Source organism: Poecilia reticulata, chromosome 16, assembly GCF_904066995.2.
Source record: "Poecilia reticulata chromosome 16, P_reticulata-male-v2, whole genome shotgun sequence".
Classification (NCBI taxonomy): Eukaryota; Metazoa; Chordata; class Actinopteri; order Cyprinodontiformes; family Poeciliidae; genus Poecilia; species Poecilia reticulata.
Window position 1 is genome coordinate 19,057,205 of NC_088845.1, and position 21,552 is coordinate 19,078,756.

General features: G+C 39.1%; 1 protein-coding gene across 1 annotated transcript; it reads right to left on the bottom strand.

The window, feature by feature from the left end:
• Positions 1-266: 266 nt before the first annotated feature.
• On the bottom strand, positions 267-21,159 carry ankrd28b (ankyrin repeat domain 28b). Its single transcript, XM_008432484.3, has 28 exons — positions 20,880-21,159; positions 15,870-15,953; positions 15,323-15,401; positions 13,840-13,910; positions 13,524-13,724; positions 12,479-12,566; positions 12,179-12,321; positions 11,826-12,038; positions 11,081-11,159; positions 10,862-10,976; positions 10,570-10,652; positions 10,396-10,459; positions 10,231-10,299; positions 10,003-10,143; positions 9,756-9,867; positions 9,651-9,677; positions 9,439-9,513; positions 8,122-8,323; positions 7,932-8,019; positions 7,734-7,851; positions 5,181-5,400; positions 4,831-4,918; positions 4,652-4,735; positions 4,382-4,527; positions 4,170-4,252; positions 3,975-4,057; positions 3,797-3,888; positions 267-1,834 (listed from the first exon to the last, which is right to left on the bottom strand). Exons 1-28 carry the CDS (start codon positions 20,904-20,906, stop codon positions 1,551-1,553), a joined length of 3,159 nt encoding a protein of 1,052 aa, XP_008430706.1. The 5' UTR covers positions 20,907-21,159; the 3' UTR covers positions 267-1,550.
• Positions 21,160-21,552: the final 393 nt, after the last annotated feature.

The window sequence follows — 21,552 nt, forward strand, 5'->3', positions numbered from 1 at the left end:
ATTAGCAACAAGGTGCATTTTGATGCAATTTAAAGTGAAATAATAATAAAAAAAGGTTAAGCGCATATGTTGATGCATGCCTTGTGATAACTTTACACAAAATAAAATAATCTGCCCCACAAATGTTTTAGAACTGAAGGGGAAAAAAGCTTAGAAAGCAAAATTAATAAAAATCCTCATTGGTGCATCTTCAATTTTTTTTTTTTACTTTTTCTGTTACATCAAACACAATTATAGGAAATGCTGAAAAAAAACAAGACCAATGCTCCTTATTAAATAACTCATTTATTACTCATAAAATATACAGCAATCTCAGTACTGAAAGAACTCATTGGAATTTTGAATTCACAGTCATAATTTCTATATACATGCTAGTTTCATTCCTCTTCAAGAAAAAAAGCAAGGAAAAAAAAATAAAAATCCTTCCCATTCTATTGATTCTAGCAAATGTACATATTTCCAGTTAAAATATTTTTGAACAAAACTTGAGTTTTCTGCATTCTGGTATAAGCGAGTGGTTTCTGTTTTTAAGTTAAAGCAAGCAAAACTAATATTAGATAAAACAAAACCAAAAAAAAAAAAAAAAGTCACTCAGAAGAAAATCAAATGCTTTCCAAAATGCTGTCATTGGTTTACAGTGTTTCTCATTGCAAAGCAGAGTCACAGATGCCTCAGTGCCAGATCAGTGGACCTACTCACCGAAAGCACGCCTTCACAGCTGCCTCTACAAACCCATACGTCCAGTAACTAATGAAGGCACAAAACGAACAAACAAAAAGCAAAAAAAGTGTACAAATAATTTATTGTTTAAATTCTAAACGGTGATAAACAGGTGAATTTACAAAGGAAAAAGGTGGATCGACTGAACACTAACCTGTTGGATGTACCAGATGTCTTAAATTTACTCAGGTTAGTGAATCAGATTCCTAGAGGAAAATGAGTTTAAGACATTAAAATGGGTGTATTAAAATTTTGATCTTGAAAAATAAATGATCCCCCTTGTGTGACTTACAAAACGTAAAAGTCCTTCTGATGGTTATAGTATGCAGATTTTAACTAAAACTTCTCTCTTATCCTTCCTAATCAATAAACCACCTGAAGTCTTTTTTTTTTTTTGCCGTTTACGCAGATAAAACGGAGTTAAAATTCATCCATGTCTTTTGGTCCCTGTTGGTTTAACTCTCTGTAGTGTGCAAGCGCACCTTTTGTTCAGCGTGTTATTGCCTTAAAACAGCTGCCGTCTGCCCAACAAGTTCAGTTTTTTAACACTGGAGAGGTCAGTGTTGGTAAAGCAGTGGTTACTGAGCTCCGGCATTGGCTAACGGACACCGTGTGCTGGAAAAGGTTGGGATGAGCATGGGCCAGCCTGTTGCACCTCGTCCCTCCTTTGCTCTCTGGTGGGGACTCTTAAGGCTTCCTGTTGGGGGCTTGCATCTTTATTAAGCCCTCCCAAGCTTGCGGTGGGTGATTGATTTATTTTATTTTTTTTTTTCATATTAAGACACAGTGTATGCGTTTGTGCATTTAGAGCCATTCCTCTCCTGTCCGCTTCAGTACGTCTCCGAATCGGAGTCGTTGAGCTCCTCGTCCTTGTAGAAGCCGTCGTGATGGCCGATGTTGTTGAAGCTGCAGTAAGAGCTGTGCTCGGCGCGCAACGCGGGCAGGCTGTCGAAGGTGACGCTCTTGGAGGGGCTGGTGGTGTAGTGGTTAACGGCACTGAAGGGGAGGGTGGATGCCACGGTGCAGGGGGACACGGGCATCATGGTGGCTAGGATGAGAGCGAGGCAGTCTGCGACGTCTTTGTTGGGGGTGCAAGCCAAGGCAGGCGTGTAACCTGAAAAACAAACAAACAAAAAACAAGGATTGCCAACATGTCCTGGGAAATAATAAATGGCATAAATACCTGACAAATTCTGGTGCTCATTTTTTGAAATTACAAAAAAAGCTTTAAGATACCAGGATCACTTCTGTGAAACTAACCTTTAAATAATATTTAAACTTTTACTTTTCTATAAACTGAAACAAAATGTCAGACTTTCAGTATCAGGTCTGATAAACCCGACGAGCTGAAGATTCCCAGACCAACACCAGATACAGGGTGAACGCGCAGACACATCTGGATGGCAGTTTCCTGTTAAACCACAGTCAGATGTGATCTAGCCGAGTTATCTGCATTAATTTAGCGCTCTGAATGTAACCTGTGCTGCGGAACACCCAGTGTACAAAAATGGGACTTCCCTCATGAAGCAAATGCACTATCTGGATGTTTCTAATTGCCAACAGAAATATTCTGAAAACAGTATTGTTAAAATCGGACAATGCTGCAGGGCTAATTAAAGTGAAATCAAATCAACTCCAGGTTACCTGATTAAAGGATCGCAGAGTTTTGGGGTAAGTGGAGTTTCTCTGACGTGGAATTTTCATAGTTAAAACTCCCATTTCAATCTTAAGAATCTGAGCTTTACAGCCAGTTTCCAAATGTTTACTCCCTTTTGTGCAGCGCTGTGTGAGTGAAAGTGTCTGAATGCCAGGTCTGCGCAGCACCATACCGTTAGAAAATCTGTCCTGATTCACTGTCCTGATCGCCTCTCCTTATGCATTCTAAAACCATCCTGCATGCCAGTGACATAGTGTCTCATTCCAGGTCTTTGTATTTTGATTTTTTTTTGTCTTCTATCTCCAAAAATATTAAACCAGTGCATTTACAGCATTCACATACTTATCTGGTCTGTGGTCCCTACAATGTCTACCAACCCAGTGTCATATTTAGTCGGCGTGACCTGGCAGCACCGTTTGTGGCAGATGGCTGCTCACCCTGCAGCTGATGCCGTCTGAGGCAATTTCCTGGTCACAGGAGTCGCTTTGCATCGTTAACAAATGGTTTTACCAGCAGAATGTCTTTTCTCCTCCCAGCTTCTCTGCTGAATGTGACTTATTTGTTATTTGAACCTGTAATAATTAAACTAAAAGTAATTTTCTCTATTCACAAATATACAAAACCTAAATATCTTAAAGTATCAACCTTAGTCAAAAGTGACACACTGGAACAGCTTAGTCTACTGTTTTAAAGAGAATGGCACATTTTCCACAAGAAAACCTCCTGAGGGGATTTTCACATGTAACAGTTCTCAGAAAAACACGAATCTTTTTAAACGTGTCGTTATCTTTTATGACCTAAATCGAGGCCTTCAAATTTTGTTTTATCAAGCTAGTTTAACTGTGTCCATTCTCGAATTATTTAATTAATATACTAAATTCTGACCACATGTCTGGCTGCAGACTCTCTGCATAAACCCCAAACTCTACATACTGATGTAATTACTGAATTAGTTTCTGAAGGCAATGCAAAAACCAGTCCAACTTCCACATAATCAGTCAAGGGTGAATCATTTTTGAGGAAAAAAGTCCAAAAGTACAGAAAACAATGGAGATACAATCCCTCTTTGTCTCTCGATCTCTGTTAAAAGGCAACACATTCACTAAGTAAAAAAAATAAAAAATCCAGTACCACTTATTAAAATGGCATCTGCATGATTTAAGGCAATATTTACTTATGAGTATAGACTGCCAAGTTAATGAATTGGCTCAGTGTCTAATTTCTTAATAAATATGCAGGGGCACATTGCTCTCACCAGAATACAGAATTTCCATTGGGATTTTGTTTCTAAAGCAAGCCATCATTATTTTTTTTTATGAAGCTAGGATTATAACATAAGTAAAACAACTGGACCACATTTCACAAAAATAACCGTGTCACAATTAAAAACCAGGATGTACTACGCTACAATGCTATTACCGTTTTCGTCGACTGCTAGAACGCTGGCTCCCTTCGCAAGCAGCTCCTGCACCACCACAATCAGCCCATTTCTTGCAGCCACATGCAGAGGTCTAAACAAAATAGAAAAATGTCTGTCAGAGAGGTATTTGTATTCAAAACTCTGTATGAACAGATAAAGAACTCATATTACGCATACGTCTGTAAGGCGGCGTTTGTAGCATTTACGAGGTTTCTGTCTGTAATCTTCTCCAATATCAACAAGGCACTAGTTTCGTGTCCCTGTTGAGAGCGTGGTACAGATGCCACAAAATGTTTACATATGTGCAATAAATAATCAAAACCTGAAATATGAGCGGTAATGTAAATATTACCCCCAGATGACAATCCGTACCTTACTGCAGGTCAAATGAAGAGCGGTGTTCTTCTCAGCGTCCTGTAGCGCGAGGTCTGCTTTCGCACTGCTCACCAGCAGCTCTGTGTGAGGACGGGTATGTAACGTAAGAAAAACAAACTCAGTCTAATCTGATGTTTTATAGTTTGTAATTTAAAGCCAGTCTGACTGTCGCGACTCATATCAAGTTAAACGCTCGGAGGCAATCGTACCGACAGCGTTGGTCTGGCCGTTCTCGGCGGCCATCATGAGCGGGGTCTTCCCTGCGGCATCGACATAGTTGACCTGAGCATTGTGGCTCAACAGCAGCTGTAGACACTCCACATGATCGGTGTAGGCAGCAGCATGCAGGGGGGTCCTGAGGACATTTTGAATATGAAGTACGCCATCATCAATTTAAAATATCGACATTAGATTCACTTTACAAAAAAAAGTAGCCTTTTACAAACTCTCAAGCTTGAAATCTTTATAATCAGGCGTACCTGCTTTTGCCATCTTTGGCGTTGACAATGGCGGGGCCCAAGGTGTCTATCAACATCTCAGCAGCAGCTTCGTTGTCGCGGATTCTAGAGAGCAGGAAAAGAAAGGCTGGATGTTTAGTCTATTAAAAGCCGGGCTCTCTGACACACCGAGTGAAACCTAAGCAAGCTCAGACTCTTACACAGCACAGTGGAGGGGACTGAAAGTATTGCCTTCGGCCTTGTGGAAAATCTCCAGTTCGAGTAAAACCTCCACACACGTGTCGTGACCTGTGGGAAAGACCACTTCGATTAAAAACCCACTTTATAAACATAAACATTTCTCATTTGGGTGCACAAAGACACTGAATGGAAACAAAAACTAAATAAAAAAGAATTTCTTAAGTGCTCCATTATGCTCATCTGCTACATCAGCAGCATGCTTGCATTTAAGTGCACACATGCTACAACATCAGGTATATATACACATTTGAGAATATCAATATTCATTGATTGCTTGGTTTAAAAGGTCTTTCAACCTCCTTGTCTGTACCATTGTAGCAGGCCCAGTGCAGTGGGGTGTAGCCTTGGCTGTCTGTTAAGGCAGGCAGTGTTTCCACTGATTGGGCAGCATGCAAAAGGCCTCCGAGTACCCCAATGTGTCCGCAAGCTGCCGCCAGGTGGATCGGCGTGCGCCCTTTACGGTCTCGCACCAGGACGTTGGCGCTGTGCTGAAGCAGAGCCTCCACGCATTCTTCGTGACCGGTCACAGACTGGTGATAGAGGACATTTTTTTATTGATGATTTGTTTGAAAGGATATCCTGCTGCAAGCAAATCCCTAAGCACAACTAAGTAAATGGCACATAGATGTGTTTAAGTAATGTTTCAGCTTAGTTTTCAGTTATGATAGTAATAATAAAATCTCCAATATCTGAAGGGTCCCATGTCTTAAAGTAGTGTTTAAAGAGACAAAAACATCAAAATGATATCAGAATATTTAGTTTGACATGTTGCTAATCATCATGCCTTGGTTTTTATTCTATTGCTTGTATCACAGATATTCCAGATGTAGCTTGGCATCTGCTACTATTTGTAGTCAAATTATATATTTATTTTCTAGCAATTATTTTATTTTAAAAAACTGCATACAAAACCCTGATCAACAAAGATGTTTGTATTACCCTGTGCTCAATTTAAGGCCTTTAAAAAAAAAACCCTGCATAATTCCCTGCAAAGTAGACATAATTGAAAACAACAGCAGCACTCAGGTTAAGTGCACTCCTGCTACATAAAAGCTACTTGGTCAAAAGAAAAGGAGGAACATTGTACTGATGCATTTGTACGAGAGCATAGAACAACAGAATCTTTTATGTAGAACAATATCCATCTCTCTGTTTTTGCAGACTGTCAACACGTTTAAACCTCTCATAATGTAATGTTATGCCATGCAGACCTAACAAAAGGTTTATACATAAATAAAATTATTAAAATATGAGTATAGATGTTAAAAGTAGAGGTGTGCTGATCGATCGGTCACCGATCATAATCGGGCGATTTTCATGAAAAAGTGCATGATCGGTAATCGGCGGTCATTGGCTCTTGTTGCCGATACCGATCACCTGCATCTCATTTCGCAGCCTGCCTGTGCAGCTGGTCTCCTCTTTCCTTCACACTCCTCAAATGCGCAGCAACAAATCCTAAGCGACGTGAAACTATCGCACTGAGTGAATGGGGAAGTTTGCGTGTTGCGACGGAAAATTGAAGCACGTCAAAATGCATCAACACAACGGAGCTAATACGACATAAAAACAATGCCATACTTGACGGAGTTTGGCTACATCGAGGCTCAATGCAGTAAAAATGACATATGGAGGATCAGATAACAGGTAAAGCAGCGCACAGCTACAAACACTCACCCGGATTAACGTGACGGTCAGAAAGCTAAACAAATAACTCGCAAAATTATTTAAGTCTTCGAGCTGCGATGTAAGACACTGGTTCTGCTCTCGCTGTTGAACCGCTGCTACGTGCTACAGTTGGTAATATTTCACAGACGGAGCGCCGCTTCTGCTGCACCTGGTAGTGACTCTCACACCGAACCTCTGCTTAAAGCTGCAGCATCTATCTTAAAAAAATACATTTTACATACGTATTAAAACTTTCGCTCTCCTCCCTGCTCTGCATAATTACTCCGCTGAGTCAGAAACAGCCACTCAGAACTAGCAGTAATCAGCTAGCCGCCATGCTATCAGGAAGTTTTCATTCAGTAACTCTGGATTGCTTATTGTAATGGAACCTGTATTTGCCTTTGAATGTTAAGTTTTATACTTGAATTTTTTTTGGCAATGTTGAGAGGTTTTATTTTGGCTCTTTGCATTATTTAGCCTCTTCAGAGCCTTCATATGTTATCAGTCTGTTACAGATAGTATTACCGATAGCAGTACAATTTGCAGAATGCCTGTTTTGTTTAGTTGTCTTCTTGGAAAAAGTTATTAAAAACAAGTTTTTGTCTAAATTAAGGTGAATTTATGGTTCCTTTTTCAACATAATGTAACCGGTAGTGTTTATGATAAAAAATTTTTTTAAAATAATTATGTGACCGGTATCGGTGATCGGCCCTCATGGGTGATCGGTATCGGCAGGAAAAAACCTGATCGGCACATCTCTAAAAGCATAAGAATGTTTGGCTTTTAAAAACATAACTAGAAAACATACAGGTAGGAGCAATGACAAAATCAAAACAATATTGAAACTCTAAAACCCAAAGTAAAAACAAACAAAGATAAAAAATAAATCTGGATAAAGTAACCAATAGGAAGTTAAATGTTCACATATATTTTCATTTATTGTCATAATTCCTCATGTTTACTTAAGTTTTTTTTTTTGTGGCACCATGTTTCACTTTTGTACAAATTGGGAGCTTTGGCCCAAAAATGATAAACACTTTGGAAAAATGTGATCAAAATTTGCAAAGAAACAAAAGGTCAATTTTTACTCAAAGTGCAATTGTACATGTGACACTTTCTAAATGTGTTTGTATCAGCAATTTTAAACTCTGAATATTTAAGATAAATATTGAGTAAAAACATTATGAGCTCTCCTTACTCCTCTATGCAAGGCCGTCCTGCCCCACTTGTCTTTGGCTTCTACGCTGGCTCCCTTGTTAAGAAGGGAATACACACAGTCCGTGTGTCCACTGAGGACTGACAGCATCAGCGGGGTCCTTGAATGCATTAGACAAAAATGTTAGCACTTGTTTTTAAACACAAACGTATAAATAGAGCAAGACATTTCTATACGTACTGTCCATTTCCATCTTGAATGTCCACAACATTTTGAAGATCAATATTTCCAATCAGCAAGCGCAAACATTCTGAATGACCATTAGTAGCTGCACAAAAGAAAGGTGAGCATTACTTGTGACATTATGTTTGAGTGTATAACTGTAGGAATGCCAAATTTCACACGGTTTCTTTCCTCAGACGAGACGTACCTGCAGCATGTATGGGGGTCCGCTTCAAGACAAAGTCTTTGATCAAAGCGGAGGCTCCCTGGTTGATTAGAATGTCCACACATTCCACGTGGCCTTTGAAGGCAGCTAGGTCTAAGGGCGTGCGTCCCTGGCTGTTTCTAACTTCCAAATCCAGCAGAGTCTGCACCAGAACCTCCATAGCTTGATGGTGACCATGGTATGCCTGGAAAAAAAATTAAAAAAAGGCATGATGATACTGAAATCAAGTCCAAACTACAGGAGTTTTATTAACCAATAGAAAAAAAGCGTCTCTTTGCCAGTCTAATTTTCCTTTGGGGTATTAAAGTATTACTGAACTAAAATATCCAAACATTTGAACAAAAATGAAGCTTAGTGTAGAGCTTCTAGTGTTAATTTACACAAGTGGTGTAACTGAATACACGAAGTAGAGTACAGGTTTTGTAAAACAGAAAACTAAAGTAACTCATGCTAGACTTCTTTTAATTTGGTTTGAACAGAAAAAAACAGAGCCAGGAGGCCTTAAGAGATCTTTTAACAGACTGGTGTCTTATCTTTTAAACGCCTGTGTTGTGTTTATTAGGAGTTTATTCAACTCATCGGGCATTGGAAACAAATGTGAATCATGACCCCTTTGGCTTTCCACAGTTTTGATTTCTCTCCATCACGAGGAACCAGACACCTTTTCATGCTGCTGGCTGAAAATAAGCAGAGGCTTTTAAGCTTTTTCTCATCATTGTTCTTGGTTTGCTGTGGAGTGTCTCTGCTTTTTAAGCTTTCCAAGAATCCATCAAATTCTCTCCGATAATGTTGAAGAAAAACCCAACTTTTGTTTTCTTTTTTTTCCCACATGGAACTAAAAAACATCAGTTTATACATGTCATTATCACCCATTGTTGAATCAATGTGGTGTGGACACAATATGAGTACATGATGATCTCATAATAGGTAACGGATACTTGCCAAACTATTTGTATTATTTACACACATTTCCTCACACGTTCAACATCATGACAAAACCCCACACCACTGACATTGCTTCTCTGTTTCAGTAAACCCCCACAATCCTGTGTTGCATCACTATCACAAGCTAACAAACAAAACACCATGTGGTCAACCCACTCCCATCCAGAACACACACATAAAAACAGAACCAAAATGGAAATAAACGTCAGATTATGATTATAAAGTACAGTTATTTATCAGATAGATACGCTTCCAGACAGATTAGTTTGCTTCTGGTCACTATGTTGTGGTTTTTAACAGAATTTGCAAAGTGAAATGAAGCAGCGACTCCACTAAGAATTAAAGTCTACTCACAGCAAGGTGCAGGGGGCTGATGGGAGCTCTGACATCAGAATCGTTCAGGGTGTCTGTCCCTGAGGATTCCATTAGCTGCACACATTACAAGTTAGAACTTACAATGTTAATCTGCAATTCTTGAAGAACACATTAAATATGCAAATGTGGTCTATTTTTAATGAATGAAAAGTACAAACGTTGACAGTGGAAAAAGCTGCAACACTACTCACCACATCTAAGGGTGTTTCGTTCGCAATCTGTAAAAGGATGAATGAGAAAATAAGTTAAACTGCATTGAAAACAACCCAAAATTTGAAATGGTACAGATCCCTCACCAGCTCCAGACAAAGACGGTGTCCGTACGCAGAGGCGTAGTGCACAGCGTTGAAGCACTGACTGTCCCGGATCCCTGGATTTGCATCATTTCTTAGTAAATATTCCAGGCACCTGGAAATGCAGGAAAACAGTCCAGAGAACCACATTGTAGCATATATCTTTGGACACTAGTCATGTAGTCTTTTTATTGCAATCATATGTAAACATTTGCAACTAAAAACACAGAAATTTCCAAGGATTACTGACTTTCCGTCTGTGTCGGACGCAGCGGCGTAGTGGAGAGGAGTGCAGCCCCGCTCGTCCAGATCGTTGACGCCGGCTCCAGAGCCCACCAGAGCAAACAAACACTGGTAGTTACAATTGGCAGCAGCGTAATGGAGAGGAGTCCTGGAAGAAAAACAAACACACACACACACCTTAGATACATATTTAAATGTGATGCTAGAGCCAAATGTATCTTTAAACGCCACTAACCTCCCAAAGTTATCTTTTCTGTTAAAGTCTGCCCCGGTGTTAAGAAGAAGATTGAGACATTCCAGGTTTCTAGGAAAGCACAGACAATTATAACATCACCAAAATGTGATTACATCACAATTATGTTATTTTCATAATATATCTTTAAAGGTCTCCTATACACACCCTCCAGCAGCTGCAGCATGTAAACATGTCCTTCCAAAGTCGTCCGGAGTATCAATATCAAAGCCTGTGTTGAGTAAAAGAGTTGTGAAAAACGCTCCGCAATTTTAATCTATAAAAGTATCAAATTAAATCCATTTTTAGTTTGCGTGTCATACAGAAATAATAGAAAATAACCTGAAGACAGGAGCTTTCGGCAGCAGTCTGAGAAGCCACTGAGAGCAGCCAAATGCAGTGGAAACATGCCGTGAATTCCTCGTCTGAAAAACAAAAAAAAATCACAGAAATTTCGCCAAAGTAATTTATCCTTTTAGGAACAGAGCTGCAAATTGACATTAGGGAAATGACAAGCTGTTAAAGGTGCAACTGCAATTAAGTACTGTAGCACTATGAGGTCTGAAATTCTTTGCAAAAACAGCTTTTAACAAGTTGGAACAGTTGCAGAAAAGCAGCAGCGAGGTTTGCTTACTTTGCTGTGTCAGCTTTGTTAGTGATGAGTGTGTTAATGAGGAGCTCATGTCCGTATCGAGCTGCGATGTGTAGTGGCGTATTTCCGTTTTTATCTTCACAGTCAATCTCAGCACCTTCAGGAATACGAGAGAAAAAAACAAAAAACAGGAGCAAGCAGTTAGTTGCAAAACTCTGAAGGGCAACAAGGAGCTACGAAGTGGATTGTGTCTGTGCTCACCGTTTTCAATGATTGCTTGAGATCTGGAAAACCTCCCATGGATCGCCGTCATGTGGAGCGGAGTCTTCCCATCTTTACTCTAAGATAAAATATAAGCACACTGAAATCAAAGAGGGGAATATTTTTCCTTACTTCTACCAACAAGTTTTTTTGGTTCAAGCCAACATGTTGTGGATGAACGTTTCACAGGTTATGTTATCGTCCATCATTTCTGGTTTACAAATGCCTCCTCTACAGTGTAATTGAATCCGTCTAAAAATTGAGATTCGTTTCCGCAAATGATCAATTTCAGAACTTCCACATTTTTCCAGACTTGGGCTCGACAATAAAGATATTTTATAAATTAAAAAGATTTTTATAAACTCTACAGGTTACATAGTTGTAGACTTGACAAAAGAAATGCAATTGATGTTACATTCCTACAATCCCTTTTTGTGCAAGAAATCACTACAACAGTTTAGGCGCCATCACAGGACTTTCAACATCTGTAATAGTAAGTAACCTTATGAGTAGGAGGCAACTAATGACATTCAAAGCTAACATTTTTACCTAAGTCATGACCACAGTAAATTCTTAGCGCATCATAAGCCAAAAAAAGAGGCAGATTATCAATATGTACATTTTTAAACAAAGAAAACACCAATGAATAACCAGCAACACCCACTTTTAACCAAAGATATTCCAAGTATTGAGAATCAATGAACAAAAGCACAACAATCCCTGCCTGACAAAAAGTTCCTCCTACCTTTATATTGACGTCGGCACCGTTGCAGACCAGCAGCTCCAAGCAGAGTGCCCCGTGGCGAGAGGCGGCGGTGAAATGAAGAGGTGCAAAACCCTTCTCATTCAACTGGTTGACGTTAGCCCCGCAGTCGATGAGCTCGTTCACGACCACATCTTGGCCGTTGTAGCAGGCCACGTGCAAGGGTGTGTTTCCATATGCATTAGGTTCATTGATCTAAACAGGAAGATAAGCAGATGTTTACATGAAGATTGCTACTTGCTTAATGGCTCTATAGGAAAAACTACAGAGCGTTTATGCAAGAATCTGAAGCATGTCTACAGTGTGCTGATGAAAGGTTTGTGTGCAGGACTTACATCCACCCCTAAATCCAAAAGGTATTTCACAACACTAATCATTCCACTAGAGGCTGCAGCATGTAGGGGGGTGTAGGATTTCTTATCTTTACAAGCAACCTCAGCTCCATGACAAGCTAGTAACTTCACCACCTCTATGTGCCCTGAAGACAAAACAAAAGGGGTTCATTATGCCCACGCACTACCAAGATCAATTCCCAAATAGCTTTAAAAACTCTAGCAACAGGAATTCCTTTTCCAAAGCAAAAAAAAAAACAAAAAACAAAAAACAAAAAACGATTGAAATGTTCAGTTCTTTACCCATATAGGCTGCCCAGTGGATCGCACGACGATCCTTCTTGTCAAAAGCATTAATGTTTGCGCCTCTGGAGAGTAGGAGCCTCACCATCTAAAAGCAACAGAAAAAAAAACAAAAAAAAAAACTCCAGATTACCATCACAGAAAGTTGAAAAACTATGGACTGTTCCTTTAAGAGCCTGATTATTTATAAGTGCACGGAAAGATAAGAGTTTAACTGATTATTAACACCACATGCAGCTAATATCTGATGTAGATCAATCCCAAAATAACAGATTTTTTTCCTAATCTTTCTCACCAATATGCTGGAAAAGGAAGACGGCAGTAGTTATAAAAAGATACAACCATGAAAACCGTGAATTTTAGTGCATCAGCAACAAAACAGCAGATTATGTCACAATGTTACTCAAGTTCCAAGTGCCTTTAATAAACTTGAATTTACTTCCTGGAAGAAAAATTAAAATTCTCTAAAAAAAACAAAAAAACACAGCTGTTACACAATTCAGTTCTACAAAAAAAAAGAGAAGAAAATGATTACTGATAAGTAGCACATAAGTACACTGTGTTTATTATAAGCAGCTTGAAGTTGTGATCACAGCAGAAGAACTAATAATGGTCCATATTTTCATAACCGAGAATGAAGCAGGTCAAAGTGAAATTGAGCTGTGTCAAAACTATGGCAAAACTTTCTGCTGTTAGCAGCTCTGACACAGCTGCTAACAGCAGAAAATGAGCAATCCATAAGAACATGTTGATCATTTTATGGTCAAAAATGAAGCTCTTGTTCTATGTTTCAACAGTACAAAGTCTATTGTGTTTACACAATTACGAGGCACTCAGAAAAGCTTCCTGTCAGCTAAAGAAGGAGACCAGGAAGTTGTATTAACAGACAGGCACACACAAACATGACAGCAAGCCTGGTCTGACAAGTTCAAGTAAATTCCAGTTTCTGCTGCACATTTCTAGGAGAGGAGAAGAACGGTAAGCCATGAAACATCAAGGCCATGTGCAGCTCTGTTGGAATCCTCTTTGGGGGGGTTAACATTACCTCCAAGTGACCGCTGAAGGCCGCATGGTGCAGAGCAGTTCGGCCTGCTCGGTCAGATACATTCACATTGCTGAGGAGGGGGACGAGGGCTTCGGCACAGCGAACCGCCTTGTTGGCTGCGGCGATGTGAAGCGGTGTCTGCCAGTTCTTGTCTCTGGCGTTCACGTCTGCAGAGTGTTTCAGCAAAATCTGGACCGCCTCCTGCAGGAAGGCGCAGGAAAGACTTTTGTTACTGTTGATATTCTGCTAAACTCTGGTATGAAAAGCAGAATGGAAGAGAAAGCATGACACCAGGACCAGAGGAATATTTGCCTACCTCACAGCAGGAGGCCACAGCCCTGTGCAGAGGAGTCAGCCACTTGCTATCTTTGGCATTTACTCTTGCACCTGCAAAGGAGGACGACAGAGTGGGAGAGCCTATTTGAAGCTAAAAGCAGGAAGAAAACATTTACTCCTTTGGAGTTTTATGTTCCACATATAAAAAAAAAAAACAGCACAGTGTTGAAATTACTTTCTGATTTGCTAGTGTGGTAAAGGGCTAATCCCCATTAGAATGGCAAGTGAACATTGTGAATATATTTACTTTGCATATAAATGCACAGGATGGCCACGAAAAGCAAATAAGCCTCACAATGCTGATTCATCTGTAAGCCAAACCCTCAGCATTGTCTTTGTACTGCTTTTACTCCGCCTGCTGCATCATCAACAAATGACCTAAAGATGGTGGACAGGTGCTTCCTTCCAGAGTGATCAAAGATATGTGTGCAAAGCAGGAAAAAGTGAAAGGTTTCTGTGTGCAGCACCGCCCCAGGAAAAAAGTCTCACGCAGCATAAATCTATTTGTTGAAAAAGTTATGGTGCTTTTCCTGACATTTTGAACGAAAGCAAGAGGTTATGAACTGACGGTAACCAAAAACAGCCCTGCCAGTTCTTCCAAAACACTATAGGAAAGGGAGCCAGCAAAGAGATCCTGCTCTTCCCTGAAGTCATAATGGAAGAAGACTGACTTTCAAGAAAAAAAAAGTGAAAAAACCTCAAGTAGGTAGGTATCGCAAAGAAACTGTCAATGACTATTAGTTATGATGTTATTTTATTAATATTCAATGTAATGTTTAAAAAAAAGGCTATTCTAGTCCTCAAAATTATTTTGATAAGTTTTTAGTGTTATGTGTATTTGGAAGGTTTTAGTAAATAAATTTAACATCCTTATTTTTAATAAACAAATAGTTTGTTGAAATTGTTGTGCAATTTCAAAACTGTTCAGGAACTCTACATTGCTCATCTTTACATCTTATTTAAAAGCGAAGCTATTAAAAAACTGGAAACATTTTAGAACATAAAAATGTGAAAACGGAGTACTTTGTCAATTTTGAGAAAATACAGTCGATGTGGACAGGTTATGCGATTAACTGCAATGGCGCGGCACGCTGGGTAACATTAGAGCGGATGCTCCACACATGAAGGCTAAAAGTCGTGGACCCAGACATCCAGGGTTTGAAACCATGTCAGTGCTTTGCTGAATCTCTTTCTGTCCATTTTTTGTCCAAATACTGTGGATAAAGGCCACTGGCACGAGAAAAAAAATATATATATTTTTTTATGTGTGACTATTTTTAATGCAAACATCATATGACCACAGACCTATTCAGGAGAGTTTTATATTTTAAAAACATTTACACTTCATAAGATGAAAAAATGTTCAGCGTCATCATACTGTTGAACTGAACAAAAGTACATCAGGTAAAGAAGAAACTGCTTTGAGGTCAAATGGATCCCTTCAATCTGATTAGGGAACCTACCTGAAAGAATCAGTAGCTCTATGATCTCTGCATCTCCGAGATAGGCAGCAGCATGCAGCGGAGTTCGCTTCTCGTTATCCTGTAATAAGTAAACAGAGAAAGACTGCTGTGGTTAATTAGAAACGAAACAGCTTCAGTTGCTTTTTTCCCCCCTCCAGTTACATTCTGGTTGCCTCTGCTCTGGCAGTGAAAGCCAAAAAAGTTTTATAAAAGACAAATGCACATTGAAAAAACAAAGAAATCCTTGTTTTATCATTCCACTCCAGTCAAACACAAACAAGTGCACCAGCCAGACTCAGGCCTGAACACCCCCACCAGAACAATAGTGGTGAGGTGTGCAATAAACTAAGCAGAGCCAGATTATGCAGCGAGAACTGTAAAGTCAGACCATGTGCCGGTTTGTTTACAACTGACAGAAATTGCTGCATAAGGCCTTCCAAGGACAGCTACACACTGGAGCTACTTAATTCCCTCATTTTTTAAGATGCCTTAAACTATGGGACAATATGAGGAAACAGATGCAGATATAGATGGATGCTGGAGTTACCTGCACATTCACATCCTCTTTTTTGAATATGAGAGAGCGTACGTCATCTGGGTCCACATTGAAAATGGCTTTCAGCAAAGGAGGCTGTGAAAAAAAAAAAAACTGTTAAAAATCCATTAAGGCACTTATTTTAAATGTATTTAACATGTAGCGCTATATTAAATTGAACATTAGAACAACCTAAACGTAAAGTAAGCCAAATGAGCTGCAAGTAAGAACCTTCTAGGTATTATTTGCCATGCAAATAGTTAAAGGTGGGGTGGGGGGAATAAATAAAGACAGTGCTGAAACCTTCGAGCTACAGGAGAAGTCAGGGTCTTCATCATTAAGCACCACGATATGACCTGTGAGCTCATCTGCTCACAGATCAGATCTTCTCATTTTACACAGAAATGTAGAAGAGTGAGAGCACCTTGTAACTGAGCTGTAAATAAAGTGATTACGCTTTTACGCTTCACAGTACGTTCTCAGAAATCCTGCTTTTACGAAGAAGGCAATTCCTAAAATTGACACTGTCTGTTTGTGAGCAAAACAAAGTAGATCCTGTACCACAGAAATGAATATCAGTTCTTTAAGTGAATGCTCTGTCTGTCTAAATTAGACATAGCTGCCCCTCTTCACTTTGCCTCCAGATAAGCTTCACCAAAAGAAAAAAAAAAAAAAAAAAGCATATGGCTGATTTGATACACATCCAAACAGAATCACAAGCAGAAAAAATCTGAGTAAAAAAAAAAAAAAGAAAAGAAGAAGAAATGAAGTTCTTTGTGAAGTTAAACTCTTATGCATCAAGTGAAACCCAGCTTGGCTTCTTAAAAATAGTAAAGTAAGCCCCGCCCTCCATAGCAGGTCACACAGGCAAAAAAATGTAGGTTTTACACAACTTAGGCTGGCTGTATAGGGATAAACACATAATAAACAAAATAATTGCATCAATCATGTCTATAGGAATTCATAACCACATTTCCAAAAAGTTTAATTAAACATCTCCATTGTCAGATGGGACTTGAAAACAAGCCAACTAACTCACTGACTATCAGCTTCCTGAAAGAAGGCCAACACATTTTTCTATGCTTAGACAGAAGGAAGATTCCAACGTTCAAACACTTCTGGGTTGGAAACTAAACGAGTGTCACCCACCAGTCCTGTTAAAGCAACAATATTAAAACTACAATAAGGAAACTCAGAGCAATGTGTCTGCTAAAAAAACTAAACAAAAAGAACACAGGTTCTACCGGACTCAATGACAAACTGCTAACATCAACTATTCATACTTCTACAAAGAGCATACTTTTGTGAATAGCAAACACTTGAGAACTAATAAAACATTTAGTGGGCGTTTATGTGTATTCTTAAATCCATTTATCAAAATCAAAATGAAGAATGGTCATAGATGGCAATAATGTAACTTAATGAATATGTTATAATAATTTACTAGCAGCATGCATAACTGTTGTAAATGATCATGTTTTGATTTCTTATCTTTAACCTTAATTTTGTATCTTCAATCTGTTTGGGCAGAGCAATGGTGAGTAATTGTGGCTAGTTTGTACTCAAGAGTTAACACATTGACTTGAATCTAGCACTAATTCTACTTTCAGATCATTGTAAATGTTAAATAAGGTTTAATATTTAAGAGTAGGGAAAAAAAACTGATAAGATGTGCATCTGAACAGTCTACTTCTGTCCGTAAAGCTGCATCCATTAGCCAATTCATTCGTCCATACATTCAGAACAATGCAGCATGTACAATTACATTAATTCACTTAGACATATTCCCTCGTTTAACTCACCAGGCAACCCAGCCACTCAATTATGTAAAGTGCAGCCATGCAGTTTAGAAGAGGTCATGCAGAAAACATGTCTTCTAGTAAGTATGGCAGAGCTTGAGCAACTAACTACAAGTTGCGAGTAAAAAGAGAATTAGCCAACCCTGAACGAAGATCATTTCTGTACTACTTCCACTTATGTCCCAGTGACTCACAAACACAAATACAGGTTCACAAAGCCGTTTGTTACAGATACAAACATACTGTCCCTCGTTAAAGTATTCACACCCCTGGAACTTTACCACATGTTCTCACACTATAACCACAAACTACCACATTTATGGCTATTGTGCATAATAGTACATCATTTTCTATTTTTATTAAAAATCTGAAGAAAATGTGTTATGCATTTGTATGCACAGAACCTTCTAACCCATAGGTTTAATGGGAAAAAAATAAGTACATTAGCAGCAGTTACAGCTGCAGATGTCTCCAGCAGCTTTACACAGCTAGATAACTGAAATGTTTGCCCATTCTTCTTTGCCTCAAGCACATTACAGTCTCTATGAATGTCAGTTTTAAGTTGTGCTACAAATAGTTTGATTAAGGCCTGGACTTTGATTTGTTGATCTAAAGTTATTCCACAGCAGCTCACGCTGTATGCTTAGGGTGTGTTTTCCTGCTGGAAGCCAGACCCCTGTTGCAGTCTCAAGTATTTAGCAGTCACTGACAGCTTTCCTAGGATTCCCAGTATTCGACCCCAACCATCTTCCAATCAACAATGCTAAACTCCCTTGTTCTGACTGAAGAAAACAATCATTGCAGCTGCCACCACCATTGTTCTCCATTGGGATGATGATGTTAGTGCTAGTTAAGTCACAACGTTTTGCAGGTAGGTCAGAAACTTCAATTCAGATGTACTTGTATACAGCTTCTGGAAAACTGCATAAAGGGATTTCTTATAGCTTTCTTTCAACAACGGCTTTCGTCTTGCTGATCTTCCATAAACTTCCGATTTGTGATTTGAGAAGTACACAGCGAATAAGTCGTCTTCTTACCGATCTCTCCAGCCCTCCAGATGTACCGAGGTGCCTCTTAGCATTCTGTGTCCATTTTTGGATGACAGGTTTAGCAGCACTCCCCATAAGATGTCCAGGGCTTGGGGAATTGCCTTATAACCTTATGTTTAAAACTTCTTTAAAGCTTAATGCGTGACTTTAAATTGCATACAGATGGCCTCAATTTAGTAATGAAGCCAGTTCTGTAGGTAACTAATGACACTGTTTTTGTATTTTGAGAAGTCAGGGTTAAAGCAGAGTCGAGTACCTATGAAGCCACATTTTTTTAGATATTTGCAAAGATTTAGCAAATTATGTATCATTTTCCTTCCATTGCATTACTTTGCTCTACTTTCTATTAAACAAGCACAGAGGCTGACTGTGGCTCAACAGGAAGAGCTGCTTGCTCACAGTATGAAAGTTGTGGTTTCCATTCCTCTGTTGCGCCTGCATGTCGATCTGCCCCTTGGCAAGGCAGCCCTAAGTCTACACAAAAATTTCCAAGATCCACATATTGGTGTAGATCTTTTGAATGGTCAGTATAATTAAAACGACTATATAATTTTTTTGTCCATTTGAAGTTAGTGGTTGTAATGTGACAACATGTGGATAAGTTCAAGAGGAATGAACCCTTTTGTAAGGGACTGCGCTAGTTTTAGGAATCACTTCAAAAGTTTACAAGGGGTTGCAGGTGAGAATGTCTTTCTCTTGTCTAAGAGAAAACATCTAATCGGTACAAAATGAAAGGCGTGCCTTTTAAGATCAGTTTCATTTTTAAAACAATCTGGTCAAACAACAATAGCAGGACACGTTGCATAAGTTTTGCGCAGCTGCTTTAAAAAAAAAAAAAAAAAAGAAAAAAAAAAAAAAAGCAAGCCATGCAATTCTTTAATAATGAGCATCATCAATGTCTGTCTAGCAGAAATGGTGAATAGCTGCCGAGCTTTTACACCTGTTGCCGTATTTAATTGTAGATTCTCCTCACACAAAAGGAAAGATCTGCATTCAGCTATTTCTGGTTCTTCAGTCCCGGACGAGTGTTGAGAGAAATGTTCTACGTTCTCTCTAGCTGCTCGCCTGCGTGCACCTCCTCTCCTCACGTAGAAGCCAGGCCACTTAATACCATCACCATGGAGACAGCTCACTGGCAACTCCACTGGCTAACAGGAGCCCCAGCCACACGATCATTCAAGCACGCAGACAATAACGGACACATGCACGTACATATGTGACAAGAATAGCATCCGTGTGCAAAAACAAATCCTTCAACTGCGACACAGAGAGCTATTCTCACTTTCAGAAGTAGGTGTCAAGTGTTAAACATAGCAGAAAGGGACCTATATCTGGTTCCACCAAAATGCCAGACATCTCATTAAAATTATAAGCATTAAGCACATGGATACACCTGCATTAGAGACTTTCATGTAGTAGAAGTCAGTAACTGGCTCTGAAAACATTCATACACATGCACACTAGACCTGTTAACAAAAGTGGTGAATACAACTTAACTTTTTATAAAATACACACAAAATGACTAAACCGACACATAGCTGGTCATAGCTCTCATTGTCTTTCAACAATAAAGTTATTGTTCCATTCAAAGAGAATTACAACTTACACACCTTGCAGTCGAAAAGTTAATTTTATTTTTTTTATGTTAAGTACAATTTTACTCCACACAATTTTGTGCAGCGCATCTTACCAAAGTGTAAATAATGTCAGACATTCAGTTGCAGCAGTCAAACAGAGCCCTTGACATCACACTTCATTACAGGGATTTAACCACTGATACCAACAACATGTTCACTTTAGGTGACTACTTAAGGTCACTTTGGTTGATGTTTTATCCCAGTATACTAACTAATTACTTTGCATACGAGTAGTCATCATTTTATGTCGGCTCTGACTAATTGCTGGGTATAAACACTGTATCATTAGCTGGTTTTAACTTCGTAACAGCTAATCTCTTATTGATGCTAACAACAGGTTTTACATCTGGTACGTCAGGGTGGACCTTAACTCACTCTTTTTCACACAATTCTCCTCAATTTTGTTTCTTGCTTAAGTAAATGCATTTAAAATGCTTCCGTTTCGGAGACTAGCCACGAATTACATTCCGTTGGCAAATGCAGAAATTGGGAGAAGCTAAGCTAACATGAACCATTTTTGACACAAAGCTCACTTACCTGGTCTCGAATTTTGAGAACCACCATATTTCTGTTATTTTAACTGTTCTCGTGTAGATTCATAAAGAAATGTTGGTCTCGTCTCCCTCGTTGTTCTGACAGAGGCCTAACTGGACTCTAGCTTAGCTCCTGCGTTAGCGTCCTGTCCTGATGGCATGAAAGCAGAGAGGCAGCGGAAACTCCATAACATTGCCGCCACCGTATTTCACCCCCTCAAAAAGACAGCGTACAATTGGCTAACTGACCGCAACGTATTAGTAAGAGACTTCCTGGTTGGTTGTTGCTAACACTAGCGTTTGACAGACGCAACATTTTATTTGCGTTTCTAGGAACTCTCTCACGGGTGTTCTATAAGAAAGCATTTTAAATAATTTAAAACAGAGTGAAATCTATTTTGTTTCATAGTGTTATGTAACAAGAGCCCATTTTAGCTTCATGTAAAATGCTTTTTTGGGCAGTGAAGTCGTATTTCTTATGTTACTCACATAAGCGTGACTCATCCTTCAGCTTCTATGAAACATAAATACTAGAAAATTATGGACGACTGGAATAGTTTACCTCTTAAATAATAATAATAAAAAAAACATTTCAAGCTAAACAAGACGAGAGATAAGTTAGGTATACATTACATATTGAATATGCAGGGAAAGTGGATTGTTCTGCAAATAAGCAC